Genomic DNA, 21,223 nt, shown 5'->3' with positions numbered 1-21,223 from the left:
TGCACCGATATGGAATTTTAGGGCCGATAACGATAACCGATATTTATTGGTTTGTTGTGGCCGATACCGATACGATAACCGATAATATTACTCTTGAAAAAAAATTGTGAAAAGTGATTTGGGGAAAGCATTTAATAAGCATAATTTTATTGCAGTAATTTTACCTACCACCAAATGATGGACAGAACTCATAATAGTCCTCAATAGTACGGCAGTCAACAACATAACAGTAGCCTAGCCCTACCGTATGTGTGGCTCCTTTAAGTGAACCTGACGTCAGTGAATTGCGAGTGAGTGGCTAGAGAGTTTGAATCGTTTTCATTTAGGACTAAACGCTCATAAACGGCTCAGCTTGGAATAAGCTACAGTATAGCGACCAAATCAGAGTTTGTGAGGGAAACTCTGGTTTAGTTTCAACTGCGGGTAACTGAATAAAGCTGCAACTCCTCAGACTGTATCTTATGTGAAAGAAATGAAAGGCGTTAGCCCCGAAGGTTTTAATAACTTATTATGATGACCTGTCTGGAACTGAAGCACGAATACTTAGCATATTTCTAGGTAATAATACAAAACCCAAGCTAAAGTAATGCAAATATAATACTAAAACACAACTTAGAACTAGGCCTACTTATGTACCGTAAAACTCCAAATAATAGCCCGGGCTTTTATTTTCCCAAATCGCCAAACTGCACCGGCTAGTATTAGAGACAGGCGTCTATATGAGACAGGCCTTTAATTCCGTTTACACAAAACTTTTCCTCTGCAAAGATGGAAAATATTATCGAATTAATTATTTCAAACACACTGAATGTCTACCTATATGACTAGGCTATCTGATGACAATTACGGATCATCATTCATTTAGTGTTGAGATGTTGTTCATTGAGTGAGTCCAAATAGCGGGGATAGCCAGAACAGATGAAACACGTTTTAATCAAACGTAATTTACAAAGAGATCCTATCACACTGAAAGCTCATATTTTGTCACTAGCAAATAGCCTATATTGATCCTTTGTCAAATACAGTTGCATTATCAGCCCTGACCAAAACCGTTCAGGAATTATTTATGCAAAAGTGGAACGTGTAATGTTTCATTCTCCCTCCTTTGGCACGAATGAAACGGCATGAGAGACCATGAACCATATCGTTTCTCCCGTATTGTATTTGACAAATTTGACAACAGTCTACATTTCAAATCATAGCCTACTTCCAGGCGCGGGGAACATTATTTTGTTATTCAGCACCCCTGGTCAAAAATATCATGGATGTCCGACGATTTCGAATGTAGACAGCTAAATACGCCATTTCAGCGCCGTGTACGAGTACTGTAGGTCTAAGAGTGAGAAGTTTTATAACGCGCTGGGCAGCCACATTCCACTGCAACTATGCGCAGCACTTGCCACTCCGACTCATCAATAAAAACTGCGTGCGCACACCAGACCCATTAGAAGCGCACTTGACTTTACATCATTAACCTATTCCAGTCTATAGCCAGAAAATGTCCGCAGACGGGCTCTGATACAGCCTAGCCTAGTCTAAAGTAAATTCCCTTTCTGGCTTCTTTCTCTTTATGGCCATGGCAGTACGCATTTAGAGTAGAGTGTTGCCAGCATAAAAACACTCAAGGCAAACAAGGCCGACGGTAAGAAGTCGGACATATAGGCATAGTTCATATTGAAAAAAAGTTATACAATTTGGAACTCTGGCTTTTCCCCACCGCAGTCTTTTAATGCCATCTAATCATAACGTGCGCAGTCTGCACCACACATAAGCCCAAATCACACCAAAGATTCGCGACGAGATGAGCTTCAACATTCTATTAACCAGCAACTTGATGCAACATTCTAAAACCTTGCAACTGTGACCACACATGGTGAATGCTTTGCGACGGCTTGCAATGGCGTGCAACATCTAATTTACACCGCTGTAACCTCCTTTCTGTAACGGTTTCGTGTCATTGCGAATCTTTGGTGTGAATTGGGCTTTAAACAGATGATCTGACGGGTTTTAGAAGATTAAATACAACCCGAAACTAAAAAAACGACCAGGCCTCTACTGGAGACCGGCCTTTAACTCAAACCTGTAGCCACGCCAGGCGTTTAAAAGAAACAGGCGTCTCTTTGAGACTCGGCTATTATTTGAAGTTTTACGGTACTTGTCCCACTAACGAGTTTGTTTATTTGTTTCCCCGACCAGCGTGGTAAAGTGCAAACACACCAGCACAAGACGGCTCTAGATAGGGCTTAGCTCCGCTCTGTTAAGGTTAAATGGCGGATCATTCACGAGAGGATTTTGAGATGCATTCCCAAATGAACGCATATCCACAGATTTTGTTAGAGTGGTGAAATACATTCACACCACTAACATTATATTGAGGAAAAAGTATAGCCAACCAAGCTCAAGTAGCTCAGTGTAGCAGGACGGACCTTACGTAGGCCTAAATTAGGACTTTAAAAAATATCTGCGCAAATTATCGGCCAGAATTCTGTTATCAGACCGATATTAATATTTTCATTTTTTCACTTATCGGCTAATAATATATCGGCCGCCGATATATCGTGCATCCCTAATACTAAACTGTCCTAATGTGGGACACTGCCTAATGTGGGACTCCTAAGCTCCAGTGGGTGTGGCTCTTTACCATTTAAAAGGGCTATTTCTCCTGATTATAATGGTGGGTAAATTATATCTCTGTCATGTAGCATACTCACACAATAAGCCTTTTTGTGCCATAAGGCCATCGAGTATGAAAAAATGGAATGTTCGGCGCGGTCTGCAAAGGGTTAAAATTATTAAAAATGTTTAAAAATGATCAACTTTTTCATTTGGCATATTTTTTCAAGTCTTAAGATAAATATTAAAGTAAGCTAGACCTTTCAGAAATGTCATTAGTATTTAAACCAAATTGTTCCACAAAAACACATTTTCCCTGTCATACGGTAAAACAAAGTTTGGAAGCCATTTTGAAACTGAATATTAATTACTTGCAGTTGCAGTTGCTAGGTTACAGGGGCGCTGGCAAGACACGCTGCTCCGTCTGGCATCATGTTTTTATGTAATGTTCGTAATTTTATGTAATGTCATGTTTATTTTTTGTATTGGTTTATCTAGTTAAATGTTTTCCCTATTTATTTACGTTATTTTTGATAGTTTTCGTGTTATTCTTAGTCCTTTTTACTGCTTCTAAGTCAGCTGATGTCATTGACGTTTGTCCATTGGGAGCTTGCTATGGCTAGCTTTTGCCCTACCTGGGCATCACATCAAACACAAACTGTTCTTTATAGATCAGTGATCGGACATCCTTCCATCCATCCGTGAGCGGTGCTGCACTTCACTGTCTGGTCGAGGGGATCTCTCGGGACAGCTGGACCTAGGCTACTCTGCGAAAGATCTGCCGTGGCCGCCGAGCTGTTGCTGACCTGCGAGCTGCCATGCCAACTGTAGACTAACGTTAACGGTGAAGAGCTGCAATCTCAAGGAGCAACAAACAGTCGCTGTTAAAAGTCCACCGAATTGCGGATCTACACGATCGCCCAGTAGGCCTACTTTAGACTGTGCTTCCAGGAAGGCCTAACGTTAACGTTATCTCCAGACTGCCAGTGAATTCACCAGGTTGGTCAGTTGCTAAAGAACTTTGTTGGCATTGCATCGGTTGTGAAGACACAGCTCTGTGCCCAAAAAACACAAAAAATACAAAACATATTGATCTCAATGGTGCATTTTGCATAAGACAAGTCAAATTGGTGTTTTTAAAAAGAAAAGATCATGAAGAATAAAGAAAAAAATATAAAAAAAATATTTGCATATTCCCACAAGGTGTTTGGGTGCTCTGAAAATGAGAACCAAAATGATTTTTCAGACTTGTAAGGTCTGCTGTTCAGACCCTGAAGGAATTTATTTTCTGTTCATTGTTTTTTTGTGAGAGTGTTTCTACTTATCTCAGTAAGGAAAATAAATCAAGAGCCTATGTTGAGTACAAATATGTCTTCTGAAGGCCTAAACAGAGCCCAGCCAAAAACGCCAATTTGTATCAACTTTGAGGGACAGCTATGACCATGCAGGATTATCCAGACCAAACGTGACGATTTTGCTACATACTATTCCTATTTATGTACCAGCATGCAAAATTTGAGCCTCCTACATGGTTTAGTTCTTGCGCTGTGGGCTTGTGAACTTTGACAAAAAAAGAGGCCGAACAAAATCGACACCCCCCTTCCCCTGTAAAATTGGCTGTATCTTGGAAAGTATTGATCTTATATAAGAGTAATTTTACAGTGTGTCTCCTGGGTAACATAGGTACACCTGGTAATTTTTTCAGAATTTTTTGAGACCTAAGTGCGTGGGCCCTGGTTGAATTGACGTGGAATGACCCCTCGTGTTTCTTTAAAACTATTCTTAATCGGCCTACATCAATTTATTACATAAAAAATGCAATGAAACATTGAAATTGTACTATGTTATACGGTAAAGCAAAATATGTCATACGGTAAAAGCTTGAATTAAAAAAAAAGAAAAGAAATACTTTAGTAGTTTACATGGTTAATGAAAATAATGGAGGAGAGCTAGTATGATGTATAGTTAACTTCAAGGCATTTTTGACTAATTTCTAGCAAAAAAAATAGAACAAATGTTAATAGATGATATGCTGTTGTTGTTAAAATACAAAATATCTAGTATTTACTGTGTGGTGGAAGTGTTTATAATTTGCAACTAGTTATAGAACAGATCAACTATTGCATTTTTGGTTGTATTTGACCCCGTCATGAATATCAAATTTAATTCATTTCTAAAAATAACTTCGTTTTACCGTATGACATTTTCAAGGACTGTATACAATGAAACACATAAAAATGCCATATTGTTATTTTTTATAAAGGGCACTTATAAAATCAAAAAATATACAGATTTACACAAAAAATGCCATATTTAACTTGTCTTTTCATTTTTATTTTTTAACTGTTTTGAAATTCTAAAACGTCACTGACCCAGTTATGAACACAAATAAAGGGAACATATTCGTACAAACTCAGATTTCTTCACTGAAAAGTAGCAGCCTATCCTATAGGCTCAATGCAAAGTTATGTGTGGTTAACGTTTCACACGGTCAGGGTATCGGATGTCACTTCTACAAGTAGCCTACCCCAGGCATATATTTGAACCTTTTTGAGCTCTTTAGTTACTTATCGGAACATCACCTATTACCGACCATCCCGTCTGACCCAGTTGAAAAAATAGCAATGACATATATTCAGATACTGAATTCATGAAGCATTTATTTTAAATGCATATAAAGGGACCACATAAATAAATCACAACGACAATTATTTCTATTAAAACATTTGAAGTCAAATTCATGCGTTTCACAGATTAAAGTGATGTACTAACAAACCACATTGCAGGGTAGGCATTGGTCAACCAGTACAGAGCATGAAGGCCTTGGAGCGGCTGAGGTGGAGAGTAGCTAAAACAGTGACTGCTAATCAGAATCCAATCCTAATGTTAATGCTGTCTAGTGCAATTTTGACTAAGATCTCCCTCTTGTTATCCAATTACTGGCCACAATAACAGTCTTTTCTCCCAAAAACTCCACAATACTCATTTTGTAATCAAACACAGAGAATGTAATTACAGTAAAAAATATTGTGTCTGTATGAAAAATTGCAAGATAATACTCTGATGAGAGCACAAATGACAACATTGCAGTATGTCATGAAGAATGGCCATGAAGATTATTTTTGTGATTGCACTTTGTTTCAGTCAACTCAACAGTCATTGATCTTGAATCAATACATGCTAAAAACCTTTATGTCAATCATGTCACAAATTCTATGCAAGTTCTGCAAAACACCAATGCTGTTGTGAGGTTTTTGTTTTGTTTTTTGTTTTCCATTTCAGAGGACAGCTACTGGCCACTCAACAACCCCACACAGAGGGCAAAATAAAAAAAGTTTCTATTTTACAAAGGACCAAGACCACCAAAAAAAGATGACTACACAGCATAAACTCACTTGCACACCCTAAAACTCGCCATGGTCCAAGGTCCTAGGTCAAGCTAAGCCTTATAAACACAACTTTCCACAGACCTACCAACAAAACACACAAAGTAGCACACAGAGTAGCACTACATAGAAAGAAAGTTAACCCATCAAATGCTTCCACTTGAACAGGTAGACTAGGAATAATGGCCTGACAAGAAATGCGTTGAACAAGCTGGTGGCTGTATGGACAAGGCTTGAGGTGTAGCACAAATGTAATACAGCCATGGGTATATCATTTACTACAGTGGGCAGTGCTTCGAATTGGCCAGCTTCACTCGCGGTCCGCGCGTGGGATCACGCGGTATCACGCGACTTTAATTTGTATTTTTCCAGTGAGACGCTGCAACAACCCAAACAACCGGTAGATGGCTCAAGTGAGCAGGGTGTCTCGTAAAAAGAAATGGAGCCTGGAAAACCCTACACAGACTTCACTACAGACTTTAGCAGACTGGTTTAGAAATAATATAATAGCCAGAAATATGCCTGCCCTAATAAAGAAATATTTGGTTAACTGCGTGAATCCCGTTTGCAGCCGTAGAGACGCAGGACAAATTAAACATTCTGGTTTTCTCCGAGTGCAACGATGATAGACAGACATCATTTGGACAAAATATAGAGTATTAACCTCCGTTGCTCAGCCAAATGCCTTCCTGTTACGTCCTGTTATCACGGAGTTAGGCCTACAGGCGATAAACGATTTTTGATGGTCACAAGTTTACTTCATTAGGGACTGTTCGTTATTTATTTAAGGGGCTACCGGAGGAGTTTGGGGGGCATTAGTCCAAAAAGACGTGACCCTCCCTCGCCAGCAATACATTTTTCTATGACCCTCCAAAGTGATTATGAAAAAATCACTGTCAACTTTTTCCGGGTTTATCGCCTACTGTATTTTAACGTTTTCACATATTTGGCCATAAGCCGTTTATCATAGGCTATCACGAAACCAAACTACAAAGGCGAACACTTTAACAGGGGGAATTAATTTGGCATGAATCATGCTGAACGCTATTTCGCTACCTTAGAATAATAAGGTTCTATCTGCGTTTTGAGTAGGTACAACCGGGACGATTGAAACGGGGACGAATGAAACATTCCGGTTTTCTCCGAGTGCAACGATGATAGACAGTCATCATTTGGACAAAACATGGAGCATATTAACCTCCGTTGCTCAGCCAAATGCCTTCCTGTTACGTCCTGGTATCACGGAGTTACGAGCGATAAACGATTTTTGATGGTCACAAGTTTACTTCATTAGCGGTTTATTTTTTTGGATTATTAAAGAGTGTTTTTCATTTAAAGGTTTGACTTCGTGCTTATTCAGTAGAGCATTTAGTGCTCTCCCCAATCCCAGACGTTCACATTGCATGTTTGTTTGTAAAGGATGCAACCGCGAGATAGGCTATGCGTTTGACAATAAGTTGTTAACAGAACCAAGACATATAGCCCAGCAGCAATCTAGGGACTGATCGTTATTTATTGAAGGGGCCACCGGAGGAATTTTGAGTGCTTCAGTTGGAAGTTGCATGACCCTCTCTTGCCTGCTAGAAATTGTTCAATGACCCTCCGACAGAATTGTTAAAAAAAAGACATGACCCTCCCCTGCCAATTGTCTTCCGCCCGCGCCACACACACTTTGTGATAACATTCTTAAATCAATCTTTCCCGTGAGCTTGCATGCTACCAGTCCTTCCTTTTCAAATGTGTTGCGCCTGTTTGCACAATTTCACAAATAATCATATGTGATTAATAGTATGACAAATAATCCCTGTGCACGGGGACCGAAACAATGCATGCCAACTTTTTCCGTGTTTATCACGTATTTTAACTTTCCCCGCTGTCTTGCCGTTTTAATGTTTTCCCGTAGAATATCCCATATTTTAATACTCTCATAACAGCCCTGCCATCGGGCCTGTCTCTGTGTTGCCCTGTTGCTACCCCTTGCCCTTCCAACGAAACAGATGTCTTCAAATCATCGTTTTCCTTGCTTGAAGGCGAACTTAGAGTGATAAACCTATTTAAGTTTAACGGCGCGATTGTCGTGAGAGCACGATTCATTGGCGCTTGCATGTTCGGCCTTATGTCTACGTGCGCACCTGAGGCTACTTAGCTGCAAGAGAAATAATTTCCCCTCTTTGTATGTTCACTGCAAGTTGGCCTACCATAACTTACCAACTCTGCACTGTAGACTGGCTATTTATATTTTTCTGTGAAATAAGCAAATGTATTTGTTCAACTTTATGAAGCAGAATTACGCATAGGGTACTTGGAACATAATACATTTGACAAAGGACAGATGAATGTTGCTAGTGACAAAATATTAACTTTCAGTGTTTTATGATGTCTTTGTCATGGGGAAGTGTTTTTCCCCATGCATTTATTCTAGGTTACTGTCAGTGACTGCCGTGAGAGAAGCGGGTTCTGTGTTTCGTTCATGTCAGTGACTGACGAGAGAGAAGCGGGGTCTGTGTTGTGTTGCGTTGCGTTAATTTATTTTCATTGGGCATACCGTGCCGTGCCGTCCACAGCTCTTCAGTTCTGACAAAGCCAAAATTACTCCTTTTGAAACAATGAGTGCAGGAAGCGCGTTTGTATGGTTATATTGCTTGATGGAGGGGGGTGTCCCAAGCAGCTTTCAGCCATAAGGCTACTTTGAGAACATTTCAATTCACCCGACACTAATATTCAATTATTTCAACATATAATATTATATGTTGAAAACTATTTTGGCATAGCCTATAAAGCAGTTTAATTAAATGGAATGTTAGTTGTAAACAAACGAGCTACTTGGTGAGGCTTGGCCTCACAGATGCGCTCGTGCCTTAGATGGCAGGAAAAATCTTCACGATAGGCCTATTAACTAACCACCCGATTCACGTTGGCTGGGGGGAAGGGGGGCCATCAGACAATTGTGCCCAGTTAATCCGGCCCTTCCCCCAAAAAATCACACCTTCCCACCTCTGACAGCTTAAAAGAAGTCAAGAGGACTCCTTACTCACAGACCTATTCACAAACCTGCGGTTTTGAAATCCTATGCAGCTACAGGAGCTTCCAATCGCGAGGAAGCAATTTTGCATTGTATAACTAACATGCAATAACGCCGCCAACAACAACCAACCAAAACTAGGCTAATCATTGTCAACATGTACATTAAATGTAACATTATTGTGAATCAAATTAAAATGTTCTCTTTTGCAAACGTAGGCATAGTAACAGAATAATTTAATAATGTTACAACATACTACATCAATCCGTATGTTTCATTGGGCTACTAGGCTATTTGTTTTGCCTTGATTCATTTAGGCTAGGCCTTTTTATTCAGGGGCCATATTCACAAAGAATTTTAAGGCTAAAAGTAGCTCCTAACTGGCGAATTTAGGAGCAACTCCTAAAAATAATGGGCGTGTCACTCCTAACTTTAGGACTTTAGGATTTTTTCACAAAAAGTAATTCACGAAGCATTTTAGACCTAAAAGTAGCACCTAAGTCTGGGACAGCTTAAGTCGAGAGGACTCCTAACTCACTAAGACCTATTCATAAACAGCTTTTTTGTGGCATTTTACGTTGCGATGTTTTGAAATAGCCTATGCGCAACAGGAGCTTCCAATCGCGAGGAAACAATTTTGCATTCATAAAAGGGATGCAATAACGCCACCAACAACAACACAAACTACTCATTGTTAACATGTAAATGAAATGTAACGTTTCATTGTGAATCAAATTAAAATGTTCTCCTCTTTGCAAACGTAGCCTAGGGATATGGTGACAGATTCATTTAATAATGTTGCAAAGGTAGGCTACTGCATCAATCCATAGGCCTATGTTTCATTAGGCTACTAAGCTATTTGTTTTGCCTTACTCTTTATTCATTTAGGCTAGGCCTTTTTATTCAGTTATTAATCATCTTCCGTCCTTCGCACTACTTGTGTAGCGCACGCATTCTCCGACCTGTCACCTGTCAGTCATCATCGGAAGAGAGGTGTTTGGAATTCCCGCGTTACAATCGTCAGCCAATCAAGGTGGTCACTTCAGTCAAGCTCGTGCATGAGTAATGACGTCATCCATAGCCACGAAGACTCACTCCTAGTTTAGGAGTTGTCTGAAAGGCTTTGTGAATAACTTTTAAGAGAAAACTCCAATCTAAAATCTTTAAGTGCGATTTAGGAGTAGCCTACTCCTAGTAGTAAGATAAAAGCCTTTGTGAATAGCCTACGGCCCCAGTTATTCATCATCTTCCGTCCTTGTGTAGCGCACGCATTCTGAGACCTGTCACTCATCATCGTAAGGGAGGTGTTTGGAATCATGCCCGCGTTACAATCATCAGCCAATCAGCCAATCAAGGTGGTCACGCTTGCCCATTTACCCAAATTAATGGACGAATATTACTGATGATCATTGTTATTTAAGAACATGCAGTGTGCGTAGGGTACCAAAAACATCTTGCTCGTAAAAAAGCATCATAACGCACATTCTGGCAGGTCTGTTATTTACTGTAGGCTGCGCAAACCACATGCCTTTATTTTGGGCAAGCCTGCATTCATTCATTCATTCAACCTTTATTTATTCTCGGAGGGTCATTGAGGGAAGCCCTCATTTTCAATGAAGCCGAAATTACAGAAGCGAAGCAAAGCGCTCCACAAACAAGACAACATTCGAGGCCTTCTGTTGAAGAATTTTATATAAAGCCTGCGCTGACAGTAATCCTCCTGCCCCTGATAGGCCTACCACAGCTGTGGATAGTGTGGAATGTTCAAGTAATAACACAATCCAATGTGTGTCTCAATTGTCCCCCGCTGACCACCTCACACATTTCTCTAGATTTTGCAACGAACTTACATGACACAATGCCATAAAATATGCCAGTTTTAGGACACAGAATAATGTTTGTAATGATACCAGGTAGGCCAGGTATTGTCGAAGGTGCATGGTGAAGTGAAATTCTTACTTTGGAAAACAAACATTTGCCGATATCATCGCCGATCATCAGAATATTGCAATAGATTCTGTGTTCTGGACTGCAGGTAACTTGTTAAGCCAGTGGTTATCAAACTTTTATTTCATTCCCCACTTTGATCAAGGGGCATGACTGATGATAGTGGAGATAACGTGTTATCCCGAGGCTTTTTCAAGTCAGCATCTTCGACGGTAGTCTATTAAAAATATAAGTTTTCGATGTCCCAAATGGAGAGCCATACTTTATTGTTTTTAACGATCTCTATGCTACTCACAAAAATGTAGGCATGGGGACATGATGAAGTAGGTTATCCAACTGTCGTGTGTTAAATTATTGTGATTACGAGCCAGTGGTTTTCAAACATTATGCGTGACTCGGACATCTAACTAAATGCAACAGGCTCATATCGTCCTCGCATTCGCAAAATGAGGACCAGTGTTTTGTCAAATTGCAAATAGCTATTCGTTTTAACTATTTTTTTTATGATAGTAGCCTATACAAAAAGCACTTCATACTATCTTAATATTGGAATATGGGGAGGGAAGTGGCGCGTCTGCAGTCAGCCAAATATGAATGTAATTCTGCGGCATAAAGCAGATGTAATTGTTTAAAATGACATCTTATAGAAAAATAAAAATGACATGTCAAGCAGTCAATGGACTACATTGCAGTCAAGAAGTAGGGCAAATTAATTTACGAAACCAAAACGTGGGTCATAGTTGTCTAAGCCTCTATTGCGTAGCCTGTTAAAAACGTAGCCAGATAGTATTAAATCGGCAACAACATTGTTTTCTGCAGAAGCCTACCCAAGGCTACAGATTAATTCTGAACAGTTATTTCTCTACTGGCTCAATTATCACACCACTGTTTTGATTTGCGTAGTTGTTAACCCCAACACTGACAATAATGTAGACAGCACATTTCGATTTCGATTTTCGTGTAGTCAAGCCTTAAGCCATACCCAAGTAGCCTAAATCGAGGTAATGTTTAATTATGCATGATTTATTTTGTTATTGAATTCGTAGGCTGGGATTACTCTCGGCAACAATTATGTAAGGGACGGCAGGCAGAGCGATGTACAGTGGCAGAGCGACGCACAGTGGCTGAAAGTGGTACTAAAGCTTCACGCAGCTTCACGCCGCGTAATGCGCGAATGAAGTGGTCATTTGAAAGCGATGCCCACTGTAATCACACTCTCACGCAGGACATTTTGCCCAATTAACAGAACTATATAAGAAGCTATTTCAAAATACTATCGGAAACAACAAAGACTGTGGTCGGCATCTCCCATTTAAAACAGTGATTCACAAGGCATATAAGGGACAGGGAAACACTAGACCCCAAAGGTAACTGCCCCCCAGTTTTCTATCAAGCTGAAGTTGTCCTTAAGCCGCAGAGGGGCTGGTTCTGCTGTTGCAGCTGAGGGTTGTCAAGATGTCCTTTTGCCTCCAGTCGTCTTTAAAATGGTGGATCCCAGCATTTTCAGTTCGGTTCCTGGAAAAGGGAAAAAAAAAGAAAAAGGTAAGAATGTCTTACTTTCTGTTCACATACATACATTATGCTGAGAAACAGTTGAATAAAATATCCAGCGAAATGAAAAAGTGTGCGAGGGCAGCTATAAAAGAACAATTGTGTCTAGCTAGCTGGGTTTGACAAATTGGTCTTGTTTTTATGCCTGTAGCTCACAGATGAGTGTGACCAAGTAATCTCCATGCTTGGTCACAACTGAATGGTTCAAAATAGAATAATAAACAGACTAAATTAACATATATATTTATTACTATATATTAATTTGTAAGACATTTCTTAATAAATACACCAAAAACCTTCAACTTTAATAATTTGTATGATCACCACTTTTAAATTAATGTTACTGCCCCTTTAAGACGCCTTCCTAGCCACGAGCTAGTATGAGTTAGACGCGAGCAAGTTCACCTAACGGAAAAAAACGAAAAGACGCAAAATCATTCATCATGGGACAACATACAGCACCGAACTATATAGGAATTAAACACCTTTCACGTCTTTTCTATCACCAAACCGAGTCTGTTCTATCACATCTAAGTGACAATTTCGTGGTGCTTTCAATAGTATTGAAGACTGTTTTGGTGAGTTTCACTTTATTTCCTAAAGTGTAGGCTATCTGTAATACTGAGTTCAATGAAGATATTACAGAACATGCTAGCTGCTAACTGTGTAAAACCATCACCATTACCCAAATACAGCTCAGTTCTGTAAGTGTTTTTATTGTTTTCTGATGTTTTTATGTTAGAAAGGGAAATGTGTTTAAGATTATTCCCTATCTTTTGACATTTTGTGGATTATTTTACGGTTAAATAACGTTACGTTAGCTTAGCGTTTTGTGAGACCGTTTGGTGTTGCCATGGCAATACAGTCAGTGGCGAGGGAAATGGCATGTTATTTACTGAGTGTTTTATTTACTTTTATGGCCTGTTGTGCAGGTGAGTTTATCCGTTTTCTTTCTATGATAGACAGTTAGCTGTGCACTTCATCTCTCCCTGAGTGTTGGTGACACGCCCATTTTTTGGCCTGTCCTGTGCTGTGGTTCATGGACTTGTATGCTTTCAGAAAAATAAAGTGTCTAATATCTGTAAGCGTTTGCCTGAAATTTGATCACAAATTCAATCTTATTACAGAAGCGATCATGAAATGGAAGCCAGGGCTGGAAGAGGAGGTGGAGCTCCTGATAGCTGAGGTCTTAAAACATGCCCCTGCTGTTTGTAAAGGTGAGTTGAAACAAGAGAGGCAAATATCCCTCCAAATCAATTATACGAACATGCCGACTATTAGGGAACAATTATCATATTTTTGTACACTACCTCAAAATGATATGCAGATCCATGCCCTACTTTTCAAGCTTGTTCACAAGACGTGGTTACTAGTCTTCATCTTCAAGCCAAACAATAACCATAGCGGCTCGACACCATCTACACAACGCTGTTTTTTTTTTTTAACCGGTTATTATTTTCCCGTCATGATTTATGTGCACAATGTATCAGCCTTTTGTGGCCAAGTTACTGAAGCACACCATTAGCTTAACTTAGTTAAACATTAGCTAAGCTTACTACAACCTATGACTGACTGACGCATGTTAATGTTTTCTCCAGTGGTGCTCAGACCTAATGCAATACGTAGGCCTAAGCATTTGAAATTCCACATAAGTCACATACCTTGAAAATGAACTTTAGTACTGAACAGCTGTTATGAACAGCTTAATTGAAAACCGAATTGCATGTAGTCTCCTTATTTCATGCGACAGCTTAACAAACTATTTCAACAATGTTTTGTCTTCTACGCGAATTAGGCCTAAATGTGAAGCCTTTGCACGGCCCGCGGCGCCATCGACTGGTCTGGCATATGCACTACAGCACTTTTAGCCGCTTTCACCTCTGTGTGTGCACGCAAGTTTTTTCCTTACCGGTAGGCCTATCGTTAAAGGTGTGAAAGCGGTAAGAGGAAATACACCCGATGGTTTTGTGTAGACATAGCCCAATTTTAGGCGAGACATCTTTATGCAACAAGCTACAAAACTCCAAAACAATGAAGCTTATAGCCAAAAATGCATGAAATCATGGTTCACTAACATTACAGCTATAGCAGCAATGTAAACTGTAGGCCTACAGTTTAGCTGCAATATGCTGGTGAATCATCACAATATTATCTCCATGTTTATAAAGTAACTGTCAGACGTCGTACATTAAATGTGCATATATATGGCAAGCCGATTGAGCATTTATTCAGATATCTTGATATCAGGCATAATTGTCATGTACATGCAAGCCATTTCTGCCTACTAGTTAACTAATGAGCCATTTCTGTGTGAACTAGTTAACTAGTGACAGCCAAAATGCCCACTAGTTAACTAGTAAGGCCCAAATTATCACTAGTAAGGCCCAAATTATCTCTAGTTAACTAGTTGATATGTTTCATATCTAACTAGTTTAAATACTTCTATATTTTACAAGTCAACTAGTAAGGTACAAAAATGTTTACTAGCTGACTACTGAATGTCAAATTCCCACTTGTTAACTTCTATGTAATTTGGCCAGCCGCTTGAGCATTTATTCTGATATCTTGATATCAGGCCAACATGCAAGCCATTTTTGTCAACTAGTTAACTAGTGAGCCATGTTTGTGCACACTAGTTAATTAGTGACAGCATAAATGCCCACTAGTTAACTAGTGAACACATTTTAGCTTCACTAATTAACTAGTGAGAGCCAGAAATGTCCACTAGTTAACTAGTAAAGGCCAAAATGCATACCAGTCAGCTAGTTGAAGGCTTTTAGGTCTCACTTGTTAACTAGTGACAGCCAAAAATGTGCACATGTTTACTAGTTAAGGCAAAACACCTCACTAGTTAACTAGTTGCAGTAGGTCAATGTCACTAGTTAACTAGTGAACCATAAATGGCTTACTAGCTAGCTAAGTGATGGCAGTAGGCTCACTAGTTAACTAGTTGATGCATCATTTGTCCAAACTAGTTAACTAGTAAGGTCATAAATGTATACTAGTAAACTAGTTCAAGACAAAATTCACACTAGTCAACTAGTGGTGCAGAATTCAAATTAGAAGGCGGAGAATTCTGGAAATTGAGGCTTTCTATTGGCTCCCTATGTCCAAATAGAACATGACAACTAATCACAGTGCAGAAATTCACGAAATCCCACCCACAACATTTGCATGTGGCACACAAGTTAACATACTGGCCAAAGGAACTCTAGCTAGTAAACTAGGCTTCAGTGTGACACTTACATGTAAACTAGTGAAGGCAGAACTGCTCACTAGTTAACTAGTGAAGACACAAATGCCCACTAGTTAACTAGTGAGGTCTAAAAACTGTCACTAGTTTACTAGTGTGCACCAAAACACCCACTAGTGAACTAGTGATGGTAATTTCCATTCGACTAGTTAACTAGTGAGGTGCAAAAATGCCCACTAGTTAACTAGTGAAGGCCATTTCAGCCCCACTAGTTAACTAGTGAGATGCCAAAATGGTCACTTGTTAACATGTAAAGGCCAAAATACCCACTAGTTTACTAGTGAGGGTGTTGTGGGCCTTACTAGTTAACTAGTGGCATGCATATTTTGTTCACTAGTTACACCTAAAAACACAAACTAGTTACACCTAAAAGGACAAACCGTTTTTGTCCTCTAGTTAACTAGTGGAACAATTTAAGTCTCACTAGTTTGCATGTGTGGCAGTGAAGCAGCTCACTAGTTAACTAGTGCCTGAAACAGCTATTATGCAAATTTTAATGAGAGGGTGGGTAGAAGACTCCTATTGGGTATTATGCAAGAATCCCACCCAGTCTAAATGTAAATTTACTGTTCATAGCCTCGCGATCAGGTCCTGATGGGTGCCCCTAGTGGCTGAAGTTACACACTGCTCTGCAACGGTACTTCAGTATAGATAGTAAAGCAGATCCTGCAGTATGCAGTATCTCATATTCTGTCAAAATGTTTTTTAATAATAACAGGGAAACCCCATGCTTTAACAAGTGAGCTCTTAGTGATCCACACCAAAGACTCAAGAGATCGATTTTAATATTATTCTTTGTTTATTGTTGCTAGGCAACCACAGACATAAATGTATCCATTCAGTTGCGCTTTTCTGATTAATAACTGAAAAACAAAAGATTGTAGGCCTACACATTAACTGCACATGGTTTCAAAAGTAATTAAAAGCTCAAAGATCAAGAAAAAAACTTCATGCACTTCTAAGGAATTGAACCCTGGTCTCCCACATGATCTCCTGCTGCTTAACCACTTGAGCTAGTCTTGCCACATCAGCAATGCTATCATCAATGTTCATGTTACTGAAACGTTTTGTTGCTAGGCAACCATATACAAATGCTTCCAGTTTTATCGCGATTTTCAGACTAATAACTGAAAAACTAAAGATTGTACACATTAACTGAAAGAAGATTACAGCAATACACCATAACTGTCACTAGACATGTTATCAAAACATATTTTTATGCTCAAACGATCTTAGTTTATAAAAGTTTGCTCTTTGAACAGCCTGTACGAAGTTAGCCATGTTTTCTAGGTTTCTGAGTCCTAAATCGACCAATCAAAATCCTTGTTCCGCCTTCTTCATTTGCATGCAAGTGCGACATTGCGCTCTAGTTAACTAGTGGCCAATGTTACGTCCCACTAGTTAACTAGTTGCACAAAATGCCAGCCGTTTGTGTATTTATTCAAATTCCACTAGTTTACTAGTGTGAGGGGCATTTTTTTTCCTGCTAGTTCATTATGGAGCTCACTAGTTAACTAGTGGGCATTTGTGTCTTCACTAGTTAACTAGTGAGCAGTTCTGCCTTCACTAGTTTACATGTAAGTGTCACACTGAAGCCACTAGTTTACTAGCTTGAGTTCCTTTGGCCAGCATGTTAACTTGTGTGCCACATGCAAATGTTGTGGGTGGGATTTCGTGAATTTCTGCACTGTGATTGGTTGTCATGTTCTATTTGGACATAGGGAGCCAATAGAAAGCCTCAATTTCCAGAATTCTCCGCCTTCTAATTTGAATTCTGCGCCACTAGTTGACTAGTGTGAATTTTGTCTTGAACTAGTTTACTAGTATACATTTATGACCTCACTAGTTAACTAGTTTGGACAAATGATGCATCAACTAGTTAACTAGTGAGCCTACTGCCATCACCTAGCTAGCTAGTAAGCCATTTATGGTTCACTACTAGTTAACTAGTGAGGTGTTTTACCTTCACTAGTAAACATGTGCACATTTTTGGCTGTCACTAGTTAACTAGTGAGACCCAAAAGCCTTCAACTAGCTGACTGGTATGCATTTTGGCCTTTACTAGTTAACTTGTAGACATTTCCGGCTCTCACTAGTTAACTAGTGAAGCTAAAATGTGTTCACTAGTTAACTAGTGAGCCTTTAGGCTCCCACTAGTTAACTAGTGTGCATATTTTGGCCCTCACTAGTTAACTAGTTCACACAAATATGGCTCACTAGTTAACTAGTTGACAAAAATGGCTTACATGTACATGACAATTATGCCTGATATCAAGATATCAGAATACATGTTCAATCGGCTTGCCATATGCATACCGTATCATTCCGCGAACATTTCACTCTCACACTCGCGTTATATCAACGCATTTACAATCCTCAATAATGCTTCTAACGAGCACAGACTGATAACAGGATGAACTAAACTTAACAAAGGAGCAGTATCAATACTTACGGGTAGGCTATCTGAACGTACACAGTTATAATAATAATATTAAGACAGAAACACCATCCGCATCTCCAGTCCACTGCTCCGTTATTCCCGCGACTTGGTAGCTACTGTCGGCGCTGGCATCCTCACACTTGATCTAGGCTACAAGTGCAAGGGCGAAGGAATGACCCAGCAGCAGCAAAAAAGTCTAGCGTAACCAGCTATTGGCATATCCTATTTAAGTTTTAACTAAATGTAAAATGACTGTTGACAATGTAAAATTCATATAAATGCACTCACCTGTTCTCTTTTATTTGTTCTTCACAGGGTCGGATGGAACAGCAGGTGGAAGACCATCCGCAAAATTTCCACATTATTTTAAATAAAATATCGTTTATATTTGTTAGTGTACTGTCTTTTCTTTTGAATAGGCTCAACATTAGCAACAGCCAGTCAAAATGCAGGTAAAATATGAATGCGGCTTGTCTAGGCTATCTCAACTAGATTTTTTTCCTGGCAGTCATAAATAGATACTTGTTAGTGTACAGCTGTCTTGAATAGGCTTGGGGTCAACATTAGCAACAGCCACCAGCCAGAATGCAGAATGTGACTTGTCTATTTCAGATAAATGAGGACTGCACAGATCCGCCCTAACGTGCTGGCGACATTATGGCAACCTTTCTCAGGTTGCTACAATGTCGCCAGTATGTCCTTGCCGCAACGTGGCGGTTACGTGGAGGTTACGTGCGAGAAACGTTGCCAAGATATGTTGCGGCAACATAATCGCGTCTTTCACCCGCACGTATCGGCAACGTTGGAACCTACGTGGCGGCAACGTATGTTTGGTAATAAAGTTAGTGTGGGAATTTAAGGTGCAAAGACAATCGGCAAGGTAGTTGAGTGAGTAGGCCTATTGTGTAAATATAGACCCTTTCAACAAGGTAAACAAAAACAATGCTTGAACGTTCTATTTGGGCCCCAATCTACTTCCTCTGCATTGAGATAACATATGGAATGTTAAAACGGAAGCCTTGTGGGGCCAACTATGATGCTGATAATGGAACTCTCTTGAAAGGGTCCATACTGTTGAAGTAGCTACTGTTGTTTTTATAACTAGGTGTTCCGTGAGGTTACTTTTTAGCTGTCCTTGGTTTTTATAAGTGGTCCTTGGTCTGAACAAGTTTGAGAAATATTGGTCTATTGCATTCGCAACATACTGAGGCTAAGACATTGGCTGAACTGACATGTTAACGACTGCCTTTAACGTTAGCTGCTACTGTTTTTCTGTCAAGATTAATAACGTTAACGTTAATTTAGCCGTGTTGCAGGTCCTAACATTATTATGCCATAACGTAGTTCTGTCATAGTGGGTTGGATTTGCGCGAATTAAATTAGTCATGCACTTAGTGGGGAGCCATTTACTCACAAAATTCCAGCAGATAAATCAATGTTAAGTTAACGTTACCAACTGATATTGTAAGCCAGAGGACGAAAACGACATACAGTAACAATTGTTTCAGAAATCATTATGAATTCTAAACCATCGATAACGTCAGAGGTAACGTTAACTTAACAATGCAAAAAAATAAAAGATCAGGCTTACCGAGTAATTCTGACGAGTCGTCCAGGACTAAACCATTTTAATGCAGCGGCCATAACTAGGGGTGTGACTTTCAAAACCGACGTCTCGAATCAGTGTCGAGGCTTCGAAGCACAAGTGTTTCGAAACACTGCTTTGAAACGTGGTTCAAAACAGCCATGTCATGTGACCAAAGTTAAGTGAACCTTCGGTGCATTGCACCGGTGTCGGCAGGCGTGCCCGCGCGTTCAATTAACAGTGTAGACTTTTCATAAGCAATAACCATGATGGTGTAGTGGTTAGTGAGGGTGTTTTTTGCACGGTAGCCCAGGCTGCTCAAATGTGGTTCGATCCCCGTTTGATTTGTAAGGTATTGTTTTAGATCATTTATAAGTTTTCTTGATTCATCATTAACCACACAGTTTCAACTAAACTAAAATCGAGAGTTTTTATAAGAAAGTGATTTAGAGAACACTAGAGGCAGCAATAAGACTCTCTTTATTGTGACTTCATGTGGTCTCCCATCCAGTAATTGACCAAGGGCATGATTGCTTAGCTTTTGACAAAGGCTGAACACAGGTAACACAGCGAGACACGAACTTTAAAGACTACATCTCCAATACGAAGCATTTGACAGATTTGTTTCATTCTAAAAAGCTCTGAGGTGTCGGAATTGTTTCGGCACAATTGCTTCGAACGTTTCAGTGTTTCATAAAGCCTCGCTTTGCCCATCCCTAGCCATAACAGAGGGGCAGGGGTTGGTACTCACTTCGAACTTGACGCTGCGCTAAGGTGAGTGAGGTAGTTACAAGGGGGCAGGCGAATTCCCGGAAGTAGAAGCATCGATGTAGCGGTGGTTATCAACTCAGCTAACCCCATAGAACTCCCATTCATTTCGGATTTTTTTGAACTCCCATAACTTAACATATATCATGTGCCAAAATTTTAGCTTCTGTGTTATCTACATAAACAATAAAAGGCAAAACAAGACTCGACTACCTCGTACGTAACGTTAGGTTCCCGCAGAGCCCGTCTACGGAGAACCTTGCCACTCCGTATTAAGTCCCATTGTACCGAATTTTGGATGCAGTTCCACCAGAGTTCCACTGGGGGCGATCGCCATGAGTGCAGAATAGGCCTGTCAAACTCGATTCCTTTTAAGGATCCGGGTTATTCTGAGTCACTCACTAAACTGATCCGGGTTGAACGAGTCACTTGAGTCACTTGAGTCAGTATTGCTAAATCGCAAAGAAATTCAGTCCTACGTTCAAGCAGTGCCGTGGGGTGCTTTATTTCGTTAAGTGTCTTCTCATGTTGGATGTGGATCCTCCATGATTTGAAACCAGGTTTTTGCAGCACTTGCATTTAGCCTTTAGAGTTTTGCTCTCCTGGTCAAAGTGCATCCACACATTGTTCATCTTTTTGGTGCTAATGTTCAGAAACT

At 39.8% G+C, this 21,223-nt stretch overlaps 1 protein-coding gene across 1 annotated transcript in view; it reads right to left on the bottom strand.

The window, feature by feature from the left end:
- The window catches only part of LOC121688440 (enoyl-CoA delta isomerase 2-like), a 51,997-nt gene extending 31,399 nt beyond the window's left edge, over window positions 1–20,598 (bottom strand). Inside the window, exons 1-2 of the mRNA XM_042068064.1 lie at window positions 20,524–20,598; window positions 19,804–19,858 (exon numbers count right to left, since the gene is read on the bottom strand). Of these exons, the coding sequence (XP_041923998.1) occupies window positions 19,804–19,856 (53 nt within the window). The 5' untranslated portion in view covers window positions 19,857–19,858; window positions 20,524–20,598. The remainder of the gene's footprint in view (window positions 1–19,803; window positions 19,859–20,523) is intronic.
- Window positions 20,599–21,223: the final 625 nt, after the last annotated feature.

Source organism: Alosa sapidissima, chromosome 17 (genome assembly GCF_018492685.1).
Source record: "Alosa sapidissima isolate fAloSap1 chromosome 17, fAloSap1.pri, whole genome shotgun sequence".
NCBI lineage: Eukaryota > Metazoa > Chordata > Actinopteri > Clupeiformes > Clupeidae > Alosa > Alosa sapidissima.
Note: the sequence above shows the minus strand (reverse complement) of the source record. Positions and strands in the feature narration are given on the sequence as shown.